General features: G+C 37.1%; 1 protein-coding gene across 1 annotated transcript; it reads left to right on the top strand.

The window, feature by feature from the left end:
• The first annotated feature begins 7,634 nt into the window (after nt 1-7,634).
• On the top strand, nt 7,635-12,120 carry LOC144649776 (uncharacterized). Its single transcript, XM_078509362.1, has 2 exons — nt 7,635-7,855; nt 10,640-12,120. Exons 1-2 carry the CDS (start codon nt 7,744-7,746, stop codon nt 11,494-11,496), a joined length of 969 nt encoding a protein of 322 aa, XP_078365488.1. The 5' UTR covers nt 7,635-7,743; the 3' UTR covers nt 11,497-12,120.
• The last annotated feature ends 5,695 nt before the right edge of the window (nt 12,121-17,815 follow it).

Here is a 17,815-nt window from a genome sequence, read left to right as displayed (position 1 = left end):
AAAGTTCAATCTTATCTCTAAGTTTTGAGCTGACTCTTGTCTTGTCTATTATTTCTACAACACCTAAATCTTTCAAGAACTTTTCACTGCAAAATAAACCATCTAAATGCACGGGTCACACAATGCGGTTTTGCCAGAACCTGCACATAGGCAACTAGGCGCGTTAAAATCCTTCTTTTCTAAAGTAAAACAAAGCATCATAAAAATAATTTGGGATCGATATAGTATAAATAGGTTTACAGAGTGATTTTATGACTGTGAAAATTAATTGAGCATTATTTTTACAGATAATTACGCACAAGCTTTTTAGTGGCCGAGAACTGGGCCAAGGTGGCCGAGAACTGGGCCCACAAATGGAGCTTTTATTTTTATTATTGCTCGGGCAAATTAATTTTTGACCGGTCGATAGCTTTACACCAAAAAGCTGAATAATGTAGCTAGCTCTGGGAGAAATTTCAAGTTCCTGCGGTTCTTCTGAGGTAAGAAATACAAGTTTACGTCAAAAGTGGCCGAGAACTGGGCCCCATACTGTACTTTGCCCCGTAAGCTTTTTTTCTCTGTCCTTCCGCCGAAGCAAAAAAATACAACCTGATTACACATTAACCCAAAAGTTGACCAAGTGTGCCTGCAACGATTTCCTGTCAAAACTAAAATGAAAACCATTGCGGTATGCGTCACCCGTAGCGGTTTTGTAGCAACCCCAAGCTATCCCCGTCTTTTTGGCCGCGCCAGGAGACTACGCTCTAGGACGACCAAAGGGTAAACTATAAATCGGCCACGCCCGATTAATAAGGGTTGGGAGAGACTCCGAGAGAGCTGGGATCGCCGTTATTGTGGAGAATAGGATTGATTTCCCTGAAGAGGAGCCACTTTCTAACATTTGCAATTATGATTTATGAGGAACGTTTTCGTTTCGCAAGGCCAAATTAAGCTTCGCGCTGTACATAAGTTAATTATTATTTAGCACCGACAATTTTCAGAAAATTTTGCCCTCTATGTGATAAACAAGTAATCACATGTTTCCTCGTAATGTCCAATGTCACTTGTGTTTGAGAAGTTATAGAAATTGCCCTCGTCGCTTCGTGACTCTGGCAATTTCTACAACTTCTTCTGAAAACACGCGTAATACATCCTTAATTTTACTCGGCCACATGCGATTACCTATACTTAAATAATGCATTTTTTAAATTACCAATATTTCCTTTGCTTTTTGTACCGACCGACTTTCACAAGAAAGAGGGCAATGGGAAACAAAACATTCTACGCGGAGTTCGTTACACACACAAGAAAAAATGTAAACTGGAACTTGTCAAATCTCAAACGGAACTTGGTAACTTTTTCAAGCAATCACCGTTGCCTATTGAATTTGCAAGCTGCTGGAGCAAACGGCCAATCAATATTGGAACATTACAACGAAAAATTGCGAAATTGCACGTAAAAAAACATAGGGGGCATTGGGGGTTGCTGAACACCGCGTTACCGCCAAAAAATTCGGCAAATATCGCAATACGGCAAAAAAATTCGGAAAATACCGCAATTTCATAGTAAACCTGTAAGGCTGGCAGTTTCGTTGACGCAAGGGCGAAAAAAACGAGCGATAAACTGGTTTTTTAAACAGTCAAATTGTAAATTAAAATCTGTGACAAAATAAGACTGTTTCAGGTTACTTCCGAAACGAACAGAAACGGCTAAAAATGGTCGGAAAAAAGTGAAGGATACGTTTTACACCGACTTTCGTCGACCAAGAAAACGCATCCGGCGGGTTGGGAGAATACCGCAATACCACAATTCAAGATTAAAATTACCGGAATACCGCATAAAAAATCGGCCAATACCGCAATACCGCAAACCCTAATGTCCCCCCCCCCCCCCCCCCATGTGCACTGTTGTTTTGTTCAAGTTCTTAGCTCTTGACTTACAATTAACCTGAAATCATATGACGACACTATCTTAGAACTCGGCGTGCTAGTATTTGTTTATTGTTTCCCCTAAAACGACTAGAACTCTTTTCAAAGCGAGCGTAATTATACCTGGAAACTTTGTTTGAAAAAAAAGGAGATAGGGATTTTCGGAAAATTATCAGGGCAGCAACTGATAAGTTTCCCAAAAATTCTGAAAAGCTGGTTTTTGTTTTCAGACTTTTCATTTCAATTGACGGTAATTGGTTAGCTCCAAGTGGCTTTTTAGTGTAACGTTAAGTTCGCCCGGTGTGTGACACTGTGGGTTTCTGGAAGAAAGATTTACTTGGCTACTAGTTGGAGGGTACAGATGCGTCGCTAATTCTGGATACGGGATTCAGCAACAAATGCACTTCCCGGGATGCACTTCTGACGAACTCAACAGCTTATAAGCTGGGCTGGACTTCCTCACGGGTTATTCTCTCGCTCCTAAGTAAAGTCGTATATCGCGGTGTTGCCGTGACAGTTGTGGGCCACCGTAGGAAAACGCAGATTTTTTTCTTCTGAAGGTGAAACGATCAATGAATATAGGTCATGGCCTCTGTATCAGACACTGGTAAATTATTTTAGTAAGGAAAACCGCAACATTTTAGTAAAGAAAACATGCAAATCCACCAGTACAGTAGTAGTATCATGAAGTATCTTTTCACGTGCCGGAATGTGTTATGCTGCTAGCGACTGTGTTGAGAAAAACAACGCTTTTTTGTCTGAAAATACGGCTATTCCTCTCCCACTTGTACCGGATTAATAATAATTATAACATTTATAGTGCGCAAATTTCATATATAAAATGTTCAAATGCGCAAACAAGATAAAAAACGGGATAAAAAAACTAAAAACGAAAATTACAACTAAGAGTAAATTTACATTGTACAATGAAAAGCTAAAAGTACAATTAAAGGTACATTGTAAACTTACAATGATTTTAAAAAGCTAAGATTACAATTATTAAAAGTAGAATATAATTTAAAAACAACTATGATAAAAATCCACGACGAAAAAAGTGTGTTTTTAGCTTAGCTTTAAAAATACTAACAGTGCTGGCACTTCTTATGTCAAATGGAAGCGCGTTCCAAAGTTTCGGTGCAGCACAGGTAAAAGAACGGTCACCTAGTGTGGCTTTTGATTTAAAACGTGGATAGCTAAGTAAAAGTTTATCGCTAGAATTCCTTAGATTATATTTGGAGTGGAGCCTAAGAGAAATAAGGGACGATAAATAAGAAGGCGCTAAAAAATTAATTAAGAATCTTAAAAGTAATTAGAAGTATTTTAAATTCGATTCTGTATCTAATCGGTAACCAGTGCAATTCATAAATAAAAGGCGTTACATGGAAAAATTTCTGTTCTTTAAAAATCAGTCTGGTGCAGGCATTCTGCACTCGTTGCAGTCAATCTGGTAGACCATATAAAAGACCATTGCAGTAGTCAAGGCGACTTGTTATGAATGCATGGACGAGAGTCTCAGTTGACTGCTGTGAAAGATACTTTCTGATCCGACGAATATTATAGAAATATATATTACTAGATATAGATATTACTGATTAAATTGCAAAAATATTTTTCATTCTTCCACGCACAGTTCTCACGCGTGATTCAACTGTTGGAGTTAACTTATCAGTCTCACTTAAACTATCAGATAAAAATGTTGGCTGTTTTCGAGTGAGTAAGGGACGCTAACGATCTTTTAACTTTTAGGTTTTAATATTTTTAATGGTTTTAATATTTTTAACTCTTTTTAGGTGCCTATTATTATATTATATTATTATATTATTATATTATTATACATATTTATTATATTATACATATTTACATAGATAATTATATAATTTTTTTTTCCTTTTATACAATTTTGCGTTCACGCACACATTTTAACGAGCGCTTGCGCTCCTAGGTGTCGCGTGGGTAAATAACTAATAAGTATTGTTGTTGTTGTTGTTGTTGTTGTTGTTGTTGTTGTTGTGGTTGTTGTGAATATTGACAAGGCCGGCACAACCAAGGGATCTGAAAAAGGTATATATTATAGCAAGAGAGCAATTTTTCGGCCTAAAAAACATGCAAATACGTTGAAGTAATCAGTGCCGTTCTAACCAGTTACTAAACACCTGAAACGCTCGATACACTGTCGCCTTAGGTCGCCTTAGTTTTCCTATGACTTATAACTTCAGTAGCAGTTTTCCTTACAAAACTTGTACGGACCGGATCAGTTTTCTATTACGCTACTTTGACAACCGAATGTTTTCAGCATAGTGTTGTGGATACACAGTAATACATGCCGTTGACTTGTCCTGATAAATATTGGACATGGCTAGTGTATCGACAGTCTTTGATCAAGATATGCTAGTAGAGAAATAATATTTCGGTCTAGAAAATATGTAAACGCGTCATTAAGAAATATCTGCCCAACCCAAGTTTCCGGATAGGCCTTATCACGGTTTTCGACGCCAAAGCGGGTAGAAATTACAGTGTTTGTATGGGAATCCGACGGCAAATATCTTTCACAAAAATTGAATTTTGGACAACTTATTAACTGTAAAGTTAAGATGCTTGGCGAAAGTTTTTATTTGCCAAGTTTGAAGGATGTCGCTGGGATGGAAAGCGTTCAGTTACGTTTTTAATTTCTCATACATTTGTCTATAACTTTTCCTGCGAGTCGCATCAATTTGCGGAAAAAATATAGACAACTGTATGGAAAATTAAAAACGTAACTGAACGCTTTCTAGCCCAAACTTGGTGAAAAAAGCTTTTGCCTAGTATTTTAACTTTACAATTCATAAGTTGTCCAGAATTCAATTTTTTGTAAAAGATATTTGCCGTCGGATTCCCATACAAACACAGTAATTTCTACCCGCTTTGCCTACTCGTCAAGATGGTGTCGAAAACCGTGAAAATATTCTTGTCAGTTTAATATTATATTGGCATTACCAGTATAATGACATGTACCATGATAATCAATTCGCCGTCTACTTACGTCTTTCTTGAAGTTAAAACATTTTGCTACAGTCATTGGCTTTACTGATTGTCTCAGTTTATTGACCTCTTTATTGACTGGATCGTGAAAGGCATGGGCAACATTTCACTGACTGAAAAAAAACGCGCACTTTCAAGAAGCTTAGTTCATTAGCTTCATACTGAAAGTGCTGACAGCGATCGCTGGCCTCGACTTAAGATCTTTGTTCCAAGTGAATCACCTTGCTGAAGGCTCTAAAATTCGTGCAAATCCTTAGCACTTGGACAATAGGACCCCTATCATTAAAACAACAAGGAGTTTATTTAACCAAGTTGATCCTTGTGTTTACCTTTCTCGATGTTGAAGTATAAAGCCATACCGGGTACAGCCATGGTTTCCATCAGTTCCTCTTTTCAGTTATTTTTGTCTAGTTGCGTTTACTTTGGCTAACCTTATATCAGATTTATTTATAATGGTGAAACAATACTTCACTAAAGAAAATGCATAGAGGATTATGAACTTCTGATAGAAAATAATTCTGCCATATCCTAATGCCTGGTCCACAAAACACAAGCAAGCGCTTCTCTATACTAGCTTATTAAAGAATATTAGTTACGGCTTGTGTATCAGACACTGATCAAGTTATTTTCGTAAGTTAACAATATTTCAGTTGAGAAAACACGCGCACCCACCTAATAGTAAAAATAAAACGCGCACCTTCAATTAGCGTCATACTTAAACTACTCTGCTCCCACATTATAGTTGTAATTGAACACCAACAGTAGTTACAGAGAATGTGTTATGTTACTTAGCAACCAGTTTGTTGATGAAAACAACTAACAGTATTTTGCATTTTGTATCACATCACGACGGTATTTAGTATTTTGTATTTAGTATTTTGTATTTAGTATTTAGTATTTAGTATTTAGTATTTTGTACTTTCCTTTTTAGAAAAGCATCTTTATAACTTGTTAGCGACATTTTTTATTAGTCTTAAGATTTTAAGCATTTTTGTAACTTTTTGTACTATTTTTATATTTATTTTTTAAAAGTCTTTTAATATTTTTAACGTTCCTTCTGTAAAGCGCTTTTGAACTTTTAGGATATTGGCACTATACAAATATTTTATTATTATTATTATTATTATTATTATTATTATTATTATCACGGCAGTATTTTAGTATTTTGTATCACTTATTATCACGGCAGTATTTAGTATTAGTTATTTTGTATCACATCACGGCAGTGTTTAGTACCCGAATGACTTTAGCGGCATTGTGTTTTTAGACAGGCAGCGCAGTAATGTATACCTCCCTCTAAAATAATTTGTCATTGAATATTGGATATACCAATCCTGATCGAAAACAAACAATATCTCGCTTGAAAAAACTGAACAAAATAAAAACATTCCAGTTGTCTATTTCATTCACGTTGCTACGTTACAGCAGCTTAACTTGAAGTGCGTTTTGTGGCTTTAAAAATGTTAATAAAAAACTGCAACCATTAGAAAACTCAGCCAACACTTAGGTTCAGGTATAGGGAACTGAAGTGTTGGTATGAACACAAACTGAACTGAAGTGGCTTTGTAGCGTACCAACTGGACGCAATATTCCCTGTTAGGCATTTAATATTGCACCCTGACCTTGAAATAGAGCATTCATATACGTCGTGCAAATCGCAAATGTTAATGTTAATGTTATGGTAATAAATACAATACAAATAACTAAACAATACTAGTCTATACTAAAATAACTCTGCTTTACATGAATGCCGTGTGCTATAAAAAGTAAAAAGCTAGTTTAAGACTAAGAAAAATAATGTCGGCAACCAATTCGAAAACCATTGAGAGTTCGAGCTTGCGGGCAAATCAGGTGGTAAGCTGTTCCAAAGCACCGCACCTTGGTAACTAAAACTGTCTTTTAGATAGTTTGTGCGGGGCAAAGGAACAGCGAGTTTGCCCACGGTGTCTCTCAGTTCGTATTGAGTTATATTACTCCTATCAGTAAAGATAGATTGCAAATTGGTAGGTATAAGACCGTTTAGAGATTTGTACACCATTACTGCTTCTTGTATTTGCCTTTGAGATTGCAATCTTTTCCAGCCGAGCCGTTCAAAGAGAAGTCCGGCATTTGTGTCATAGCTGGAAAAGATTAGAATACGCGCAGCGCGGTTTTCTATAAGTTCCATATAGAATATAGCACGGCTCGCAAAGTGAAAAATTAAGGTCGTCGATAGCTATAGTGTCGTTTACAATCTTGATCAAATTAGACCTTGAGTTTAGTGATATCGTTTAATATTTTAAGGTGCAAGCGTGGCCGAGTGGTTAAGGGCGCTGTTGTTGTAATCCGGATGTCCCCGGTTCAAGACCTGTCCTTGCCACTAGCTGGATTTGTTTCTCGGTAGTCCCGTGTTAAAATCCTCGGTCACGCTTTGTATATAGCCAACTAGTCTGCCTCCTGCCAGTTAGGATTTTTTACCTTGTTATGCTCATTTAAAATATTTGCCTTCCTCTGTTTCAGTGGCATGCCTGTAAACTAGTTATCTCGTAGAGATATGAAGCTAAGTGCATGACCACTATAAACAATATTTATTTTATTTTTATTTTTGTTTTAAGGCCAAGAATAAACCTGGCAAAGTTAACGTTCAAGAAAACTGCCAATGCATATATCACAAGTCATTAGTGATCATTATACATATTGCAGAGTAATTTCAAGAGCACCAAGAAAACCTTAAAAACCCAGGTCATGCGAACTAAACACCATAAACAGTTGCTGTTCACAGCTGAACACGGCACCCCAGACATTCAAACAAGCGAGGAAAGTGAGGGGGACAGTAGGCATGTCGTTTTCTGTTTCAATTGGCCTGTGTGCACTTCTATTCGTCGCTTCCTGCAGCTGCACTTCATTCATTAAAGACTCTAAACTGAAGCTACGCAGTGAGCCAGGAATTGGTAAGTGAAATTTACGCAGTTAGTAAGAAATGAAACTGAGCAACTGAGTTACCCTTATTGAATTCTGATAGGCCAACGGGCGAAATAATAAATTTTCTTATAATTTTGCACACATTCCTCTTTCTTTTTTTATAAATTAAGTTATGTCCAAACGAAATAACATTATGGGCTCGATAGTTTGCGACTACCTTTTTTATGGTCGTCTCCATGTTTGACAAAAGTCGCTAACGAAAGCTTTGGTTCAGCCTTTCACAGGCACGATAGCAGCCACTGATTCGAAAAGTGCAAAGAAGATTTTCAGGTTTTTGCTCCTATCGGCGTAACATCTGAGTTAACACTACCTTTTATCAAGATCTAACCATTTCAAGACGCTTTAAAAATTGTCTTGAAATAAGCTTTATTGATTGTATTTGACGAAAGAGAACACAAAGTTAAACTGGGTTGGGCTTCCTGTAATCACATGTAGCAAAATCAGCAGCACTGATTTTTATGTCCAGTTTAGACACTCGGTCACGATGGAGTGAAGTCGCATCTAGTTGAAATAAAAATCAGCAGCGCCCGCATCCCGAATTGGAAGACTCACTGACCTCGTTCCCATAATGATTGAAGTTAATCAAGATGCCAGTTCAACTTTCAATTTTATTGTTTCCATCACGTAGTACGAATTACTATAATATACTGATATTAGTTATGCAAGTGATAAGGGAGTCTCTTAGAAAAGCAAGAGTGCTTGAAATATAGACCCCTATAAAATTCGATATAACTTTCGGCTCGTTAGCAAATAGCATAAAATCATGTTAAGGTTATTCCACTGAAATAGAATTAACCTGAACTGAGATTTTTGTCAAACTTTGCCTATTGATTGTTTATGTTATAGGAACTTAAATTTTGAAATAAAAATAGGCGGTACCCATGTTCGTTAAGGAGCAACAGCAGCCTTATAATATCACCATGATTATAGTCACGATTACCTGCTAAATTCACGTTTCCGACGATTATTTCCTTTTTTCTACACTGAGAATTGTTTCATATTTATTTTACAGAAAGAAAGTTACTACTCAATTCAAAACAACAGAAAAAAATGATAGGTCACCGTACTCGTTTTCGAGGAAATGACGATTTGCATTTCTAACGAGGTCCAGCCGTGAAGAAAAAGCCGCCATTTTTTAATGCGCGCGCTAAGGCCCCCCAAAACCTCACGCGTGAAATTATGCGCAGTAGGGATGCGCAATGCAATACTGGGGAATGACCTTAAATGGATTACTTTGCAGCGAACAGGAGCGATACTCTATCTTGTATATCACAAACTCTCTTATTCAAACTAATTCATTGTGCGGTCAATCTGAAAAAATTTAGCTTACCACGTGTGTATAGCTCGTCGCATTTCGTCGCTTTTTGAATATAAAAAATTCCGTTGTTTATATGTAAGAACGGCATGCGAGGTCCTCATTCTTCAAATTCAATAATGCGTCAATTTGGTTACGAAATTATTTTCATACAAACACGAGTGCCCCCCAGTGATTGTTATATTTGTATCGATTAAAGAGCTTGTAAAAAGCCGAAATAGCAAATGAAAACTTTCTGTTTCTCGACGTCGGGGTATTACTGACATACCGTATTTACTCGAATAAGCGCCGCGGCGCTTGTTAAATTTTTCGCACCTCAATTGCGGCGTTTATTCGAGGGCGGCGCTTATTTAAAATTTGGACGGCACAAAAAATCTTATCTTTTACAGTAATTGTAAAGAGCGTCTTTTGATTGTCAGTATTAGTCAACAGAAGTAGCGCTAGCTGCCCTGGCAAAGTTTGCCGCGTTCAAAACATTTACAGAACCATGTATTGTAAGAATTTTGAATTGAAAAACTAATGGGCAAGCAGTAAAAAAAAATCACTTTGAACTGCAAAACATCGCTCTTGAGGAAAAGAAGTGTTCAAGCTTGTTTTAGAGTTGCTTTGTTCTAAAAATTTATATTTCAACGAAGTTCATCAAATAAGCGCCGCATGAGGACTGCGGCGCTTATTCGGGGGCGGCGCTTATAAACTTTTTTGTCCGAAATGCGGCGCTTATTCGAGGGCGGCATTTATTCGGAGGCGGCGCTTATTCGAGTAAATACGGTATCATTAGACAAGCACAGGTTAATTGGCTTTTTTATAATGGAACATTTTCCAGTGAAAAGAATGATTCATTCGATATTCAGATTTCCCCTCGTTGTTCAATGCCACCACGGAGGTTCAACTGACTAAAGGCCATAAGACCCAAAAGGGGAACAAACCACCGCCAGGAGAACACTGTAGTTAACGAATTACTATTCTAATATTTATTGTCTTTCTCAGGAAGATCACCCAATAATGGCTAAAAATCAAAAACTGCAATAAGGCATTATATTATTATTTTTTTATTTTAATAGAGAAAAATACACACAAATAGCCTATAAAATACACATACAATAATTGAAAAAAAAAAAAGAAACACAAGTATAAAAGGACTAGACAAAAAAAACTAATGACGCCTCTCACAACATCACCAAAAAAGAAATGCCATCTCATAATAATTGTTAAGATTTTTTTTTCCTTCCACATAGAGAGGGGGGGGGCATTTTTTTATTAAACTATTTTATACTCTGCGGAATATGCTCAATTAATGTGAAGTGTGATTTGGAGTCATCATTCACATATACATTTTGCGTCCTCTGTCACACCAAAGAAAGTCCATTGTGACTACTTTCTTTGACTTTGAAATAAAATCGTAAGCTTATATACCCTTATTATTCTTTATCATGAACAGGGCCAAATAAGCTGGTGGCAAGACACCGTCGTCAGGCCATCATGCGCTACTGTAACAGAAATCAGTACAACACCCAGACCGAGTTATGCTGTAATGACGAAATCGTACCCTTGATAGGAAACCAGACCAGGTGCTGTGATACCGAAGCATTTGATCCGTGGACCCAGATGTGCTGCGATGGGAGCATAACTGACATATTACCGGGAATGACACATCCAACATGTTGTGGAAGTCAAGTGTACGATGCAGGCTCTCCATCATCATTGTGTTGCAGTGGCAACGTATTCTATGCGATACCCATGCGAGGCATGCCAGGACCAGTCCTAGCTTGCTGTGGAAGTAACGGATACAATACAGCTACCCAGGTATGTTGTGATGACCGCGTGTTCTTCATGCGAGCATCAATGCCAGGATGCTGTGGAGGAAGACCATATGATGCAGCCACCCAGTTATGTTGCAAAGGTCGCCCAGTGCACAAACCAGGCCATAACGCAGCTTGTTGCGGAAGGTTGGCATACAATAGTACTGCCTTCTTATGCTGCCATGGTCACATAGTCCGGAAAGCAGACTTAACCTCGATCTGTTGTGGAAGCTACACAGCATACAATGCAGCTACCGAGTTATGTTGCAGTGGTCACCCAGTTCCCAGGACACGGCCAACTGTAGCCTGTTGTGGAAGGATTGGGTACGATACAGCTACTAACTTATGCTGCAATGGTAATGTGCAGTTGAAGTCAGCTGTGAATTCACGCTGTTGTGGAAGAAGTGAATTTAATCCAGCTACCCACTTATGTTGCGATGGTAGCCGCCCAATTGCTTTGATGGCTTTTGGAGGAGGCTGTGGAGGCCACGCATAGGATGCAGCTTCCACTATATACAGTAAAAACACGCGAGTAAGAACCTAACATTTTAGAACCTGTTAGGTTAAAATTTGCAAATAAGATACCATTTTTATAAGAACGTATTTAGCCTAAAATTTGGAAACAGGTTCTTAATTTCTAAAATTGATTAAAAATGTTTACTTTTGGGAAAATATGATATGGTTGGTGCTTCATTTTGAAATAAACACTATGTGGTATGCAAAACTTATACAAGAAAAAAATTAAGAACCTAACTAGCTTAAATTTGTGTTAATAACCCTTAATGTAAGAACCTATTTAGGCTAACCTGAAAAACAATAGGTTCTTACTCGCGGGTTTTTACTGTATATGCTGCTAAAAAGAATTATTGGAAAAACGGCATGTTTCTCAGGTATCGTATATATCACCCAGCACCTACCATAAGCAATCAATAAGGTAATATTGAGTTACCGTTTCAACCCACAGAACACTAGCATTATTAACTAACCTTAATGGCACTTAAAGAGGGAAGAAAGTCAGTTTATATTGTAAAAAAGTGCATTTCAAAAATACTCCTGGAAAATAGCTGTTACTGAATTATAACTATTTTATAACTCATTAAAAATTTTCATTATATTTGCACTGATTGTATTATTTATTTAAGTTCCGTTCACCTTCCCCCCTTCCTAATTAAAGCCTTCAAAATAATCAATTTGTTTGAGAGCCGATAAAAATTGAAGGAAATTAAACATGTTTAAGATTAACAAGAAACTATTGCCATTTTAACAAATTGAATAAATCGAGTTCGAAGCTACTTAAGAATGAACAAAATCCTTTACTTTGTTTGATATTTCACAGTCTCGACCAGGAAAAAACCAATTCACTCTCTTCAAAACCTCTAGATTCCAATCTCGAACCCTTGCTCGTGCCTTGCTCGAGGTCCACACAGTAGGCATGAATAGATTGTGCTAGTAAATTCAGGAAAAGTTGCTTCACAATATACCCAAAAGTTGCTCTAAAGTTGCTCAAATATCAAAACGTTGCCACCAAAATTTAGAAAGGTTGCTCTCTAGAGCCGTTTTGCCGTTTTAGATAAATACTCAAAACGTGATTGTTTGTTTGTTGTCATTAAAACATTTTCATTAAATATTCTTACAATCATTAAAAGAGGCCAAAAATCCATTGTTATAATATATGAGAAATGTAAATACTTTGTTGTAATCAATATACCCTTTAAACTTAACATAATTTCAATAATAGATACAAAAAAAAAATAAAAATAATAAATAATATTTAAAAATAAGATAAAAAAAAGTTAAAAATCCTTCGAAATGAAACGACCTTTTAATGGTTTGGATCAGTTTTATGTCAGTTTGTTTCTCAAAAGTTGCTAGAAAGGCAAAAGATGCCCTAGGTTGCAGGTACTACAGAAAGTTGCTCAAAACGCTAAAAGTTGCTCAAAAGTTGCCGAGCACAATCTATTTCGGTGAGGGTAAAAGGCGGAATGAGTTTGCGGAATGGCATGTGGCATGACTTGCGGAATGGCATAATTATGCGGAATGTAATTTACGCGGAATGACTCATTGACATAAATTTTACTGAAAAGCGCGCCAATTTGTAAAGAGCAGCCGCTTTATTAAATACTGCGGGCTTAATGATGACAATCGATTGAAGATAGTATAGAGTCGTATGATGTTCTTCAGGATTCTACGAAAAATATTGCGGCGGCCAGTGTTTCCCCAATGCTAAGGATTTCCCATTCTGTGGACGGTTTAGTCAAAAGATAAAAACAGCGACGGAAAAGCATCCGACCGTAGATCTTTATAATTGAAGTTTTATTTTCCAAACTTTTTTCCTAATCATGTTTCTTAGTACTCCTATTTTACAGAAATATCGATTTTGGGACAAAATTCGCACAAGGAGCCGAGAACGATAAAGCTAAAATTTGTGCTTTTACCGGAAGTGAATGGTAATTCGGAGTAAGGAACTGGGACGGTTGTTAGGCTGTGCATCCATTTTTTGCTTTTTCTCCGTAATATTTTGATTCTGGTAGCTGCTTTGCGATGTTGTTTTGACTGTTCGAGCTCTCTTCGCTTCGTGGACGCCATATTTGATTTGAAACTTAGTCCCAGTTCTCAAAAGTCAAAATTGAGCAACCGGAAGTCTGGGGCGAGTACCGCACCTAGCAACGCATAAACAAACAATGTTTCTGCAGTCTGCAAGCCTTTTAGACAGCGGAAATTCATCCAAAATTGCGACATTGAGCTCGCATGGATAAAAACTCTTCAATAACACGGATTTTGGAGGATTTTCACCAAATATTTACCACATTTAAGTAAAATGTGGACTTCCTGCTGAGCAACGTTTCAGAAAATCACATTTTATTCCTCAACGAGAACACATTTTCAAATGAAACTTGGCATGTAGTTCGTACATGTGTAAGTCTACTATCGTGGTCTTGGGAAACGAGCAAGGCTAAAAACTGTGGTTATGGCGGCCACAGGAACTTAAGGTATGAATTAAATAACCAAAATTGTTTATATCTTTTTGGCAATTTTAGGTGCGGCTTTCTCCAAAAATCGACTAATATCGCCTATCCCTGGCACAAATTGGAAAAATCGATTTCGCTCATATTTTGCCCATAGATAGGTCTTAGTGAGAAACTAAACGGACTGCAGTTAGTTTTCCCTAATACAGCTTCCTTTCGTAGAAATATGCAAAAAAAGATTTTGCCCCAAATTGGGCGCAAAATCAACTTCCGGTTTGGCTGATTTTATTGAAAGTTTGATCGCCTCGTGCGTTATACTGCCGCTGTTTATTGATATTTCAATAACATTTATAATGTCTTTAGGTATTTAGTGTATGACTGAGCGAAAAATAAAACAAATCGAGATTTATTTTTAGCCTGAAACGGGGATAAATCCAAAGGCAAAATTTGCAAATGAGTAGCGAGCGAAATTATGCAGTAAAACTCTGCCATTTTTTTCTATGTGCGATAACTTAAAATATCGTAAAAACAATTTTTATGGGTTAACTAGACATTTATCGACTAGGATATTCAAAAAAATCTCTGGGGAAAAGGTTTTTAGTGGCCCGCTTTGGCCTTTGTTTATCACTAGTTTTGCCGTAAATCAGAAAAATGTAAATAATTGCGTGACACTGCTTGTCACAATACCCGCTGACAGTTTCACAATTTCCTGTATTTTAAATAATCTAATCATTTTAAAATACACGAAAAGGATAGATGTCACATGCCAAATGTAAATGGAAAGGAAACTTTTACTTGTTTTATACCAATATCGCGAGTGGCTGTGCTGTTAAGTGTTCTTCAGCTGAAATTCAGAACCAGGCAAATGTACGTGCTTTGTCTACTTTTCATTAAAGTAATTCAGAAGAATTCAAAAGAGCTTAGTTAAGATTTTTTTCTTCCTATTGCACCACTCATGACAGAGTTTGTGACCAGGGCGTTCTGCTACAAGAGAAATGATAATTTTTGTCGCTCCTTTTATACTTCATTTAATAATCCTCAAAAACACCTAATACAGATTGGCAGATTTAATAGCCGTGAGCGTAACTAACCAACTTACAATGGTTTCTCACACTTCAATTTGTTACAATTTTTATGGTGAAATTAACTGTCACTTAAAACGATATGAAATTTTTATAAAAGTATCTGCTAGCAGTTCAAATCTTTTGGTTAGATAGAGAATTCACTGGTAAAGGTAACATGGATTAGCACACAATATTCCGGGAATATTGGAAACAAAGTATGCCTTACTAGGCATACTTTTATAGATGTCCCTTCTTTCACTCCTTTCGTTCATGCATGATCATTGTAGGGATATTTTTAGATCTAGTAATATTTCTGTTCTAGTATAGATCACTGAAAATTGCCAAGTATTTTCAACTCTACTTTCACCTAAAATCAGTGCCAACTAGACTCAAATGCCCACCTCCCATCCTGCTGTCCACATAAAGCGGTTTCAGTTCCATAAAGAAATCAACATTGTTTTAAATTCAAAACTTTTCTACAAATTCGTAGGTGGGATTATTGCAACGAGCCTGTGGCATATCAGTGGCCGGGAAGGACGGGGGGTGTTTTAAAGGGCTTTCAGAGCGGAGTTTTAAAATATTGCGAAAACCTACGTTTATGTAAAGCACGAACTTTGCTGGTTTTCACTTGAAGCAGGTACCAGACTTCATTACCCCTTGAAGCTTATCGATGCAAGGTTTCTTTTGGGTCAAGTTATCATGATCATAACATGGGAAGCACCAATATCGCTAGATATTGCCAATAAGTATTTCATATTAAAAACACATTATATTTGTAGACATGTTACCTCGCTGTTGATAAAGCGGATAAAAATAGCTTTTTTAACAGTACCTACTAGACTCCACATCCCATCCCTCTTATAGGAAGGGAAAGGCCACCTTCTTCACCGATCCCTTGGCGTCCCCTTTGTTCGGACGTATACAAAACATGGACCCGGGTCCATGAACCGCCCCTGTGGACCCGGTCCATGGACCACCCCTAATTTTCGAAAGAAAATCAAAGTGTAGAATGGGGACAGGGTATGAATTGACGGCAGGTACTAAAACACAAAACAACGAAATGAAACCACTTAAACGAAATGACCAAAACCAAAGTAGCGAAACCACTGAAACGACCAAAACGAAACCGCCGAAACGGTTGAAACGAGCGAAACGAAACATAATCACAGAAACCATTACCATTAGCGAAAGCTAACCGTAAACAGGCTAACCTGAGTGTTATTCAGGTTAGCCTGAATAACACAGTCATCACTTCGACATTTTGTGGAGTGGTAAACATCGCCGCACGAGCAAGTATTAACTCAATTTCACTTTCCACATCATGGAATTGAAAGAGTGACTTGTGTTGTGCTACATTTGTAGTGCACGATAAAAGTGGGACGATCTCCGTAGACTGCTTTCTGTCTCTGCGATCAAAGGAGCACTGACCACCAACTAATGACTTAAAAGAACAACAAGCATTCATCTTGTTCGAAGAGTCGTGTTTACTGAAGTGAGGAATTGTCGGATAAGGACGTGTTCTCAAACTTAGATAATTTAATTTAACAATTTGCTTATCGCAAGTAAAATCGATTTAGGACTGATCCAAATATTGCGTTGAATTCTGGTGCTAATCATTTTCGAAGTTTCAGTTCATTGAAATGTACTATTCGGGCAAAAAAACGTAGAACTCTGAATATAACTTAAAAAGCTATAAGGCAATTGTATGTTTTCTGTTAGATCTTATACCATAAAGGTGTTTATAGCCCTCAGTAATACCTTCAGTGTTGATACCTGTTAGTAAATAATTCTAACCAACATTTTTTTGTTTTATATTTTGCTTCGGTTATAGGCCAGGATAATAATTGTAAAATATCGGCAATCTGATACAAAAAGAAACAACAACGCATCAACGAACAAAATCAACATCATTGCACTCCGGCGGCAAATACTTATAATTTAATTATTTGCTAGTTCCCTTCAGATCACGTAAAGAAATAAACCAAACAATATTGCCCCGTTGTTACGTTTTATAATTGAACTGAGAATGCTTTTTATTTATACGACCGGTTTTTGAAAATGATCGAGGGGTTGACAGCTTAAAACTACTAACACAGAATTTCGCTTGGTTAAACCTTTCCGACGGGCCGTCTAGCATGTTGTGATAAAGAGCGTGTTAAGATCACGCAATTATTTCAAAACGGGTAAAGGGAAAATCTCTTATTGCTTTTACCTTTTCAAAGAGTTCAGCACATGACCGTTTCTGTACTTGGGTTGTTTAAAAGTATTTGTTTCAAAAAGATAACTTCCCTCGCGCTTTACTAGCCTTGTCACGTGATTCCTGTCACGCTAAAACGGCAGATTTTCGGCGAAATTAGTAATAAGTACAGGCCAAAGCGGGCCACTTAAAACCTTTTTCCCAGAGATTTTTTACGATATGCTATCAGATGGGTGTCTCTTTAACCCATAAAATGTATACTCACGTTATTTTAAGTTATCGCACATAGAAAAAAATGGCAAAGTTTTACTGCATAATTTCGCTCGCGACCCAATTGCAAATTTTGCCTATCATTTTATCCCCATTTCAGGCTCAAAATTAATCTCGAATTGTTTTATTTTTCACTCAGTCATACAATCAAGACCTAAAGAGAATATAAATACTATTGAAAGATCCATAAACAGCGGCAGTAAAATGCGCGAGGCGATCAAATTTTCAAAAAAATCAGTCAAACCGGAAGTGGATTTTGAGCCCAATTGGGGCGAAATCTTTTTTGACATATTTCTACGAAAGGAAAATGTATTAGGA

Source organism: Oculina patagonica, chromosome 4, assembly GCF_052425735.1.
Source record: "Oculina patagonica isolate OP01 chromosome 4, crgOcupat, whole genome shotgun sequence".
NCBI classification, from domain to species: Eukaryota; Metazoa; Cnidaria; class Anthozoa; order Scleractinia; family Oculinidae; genus Oculina; species Oculina patagonica.
This window is presented reverse-complemented; position numbering and strand designations above follow the sequence as displayed.

Excerpts from the sequence above, each read along its gene's own strand:
- LOC144649776 (XM_078509362.1), top strand. The coding sequence starts at position 7,744 with ATGTCGTTTTCTGTTTCAATTGGCCTGTGTGCACTTCTATTCGTCGCT. Across the intron at positions 7,856-10,639 it reads ACGCAGTGAGCCAGGAATTG|GGCCAAATAAGCTGGTGGCA; the intron begins GTAAGTGAAATT and ends TATCATGAACAG.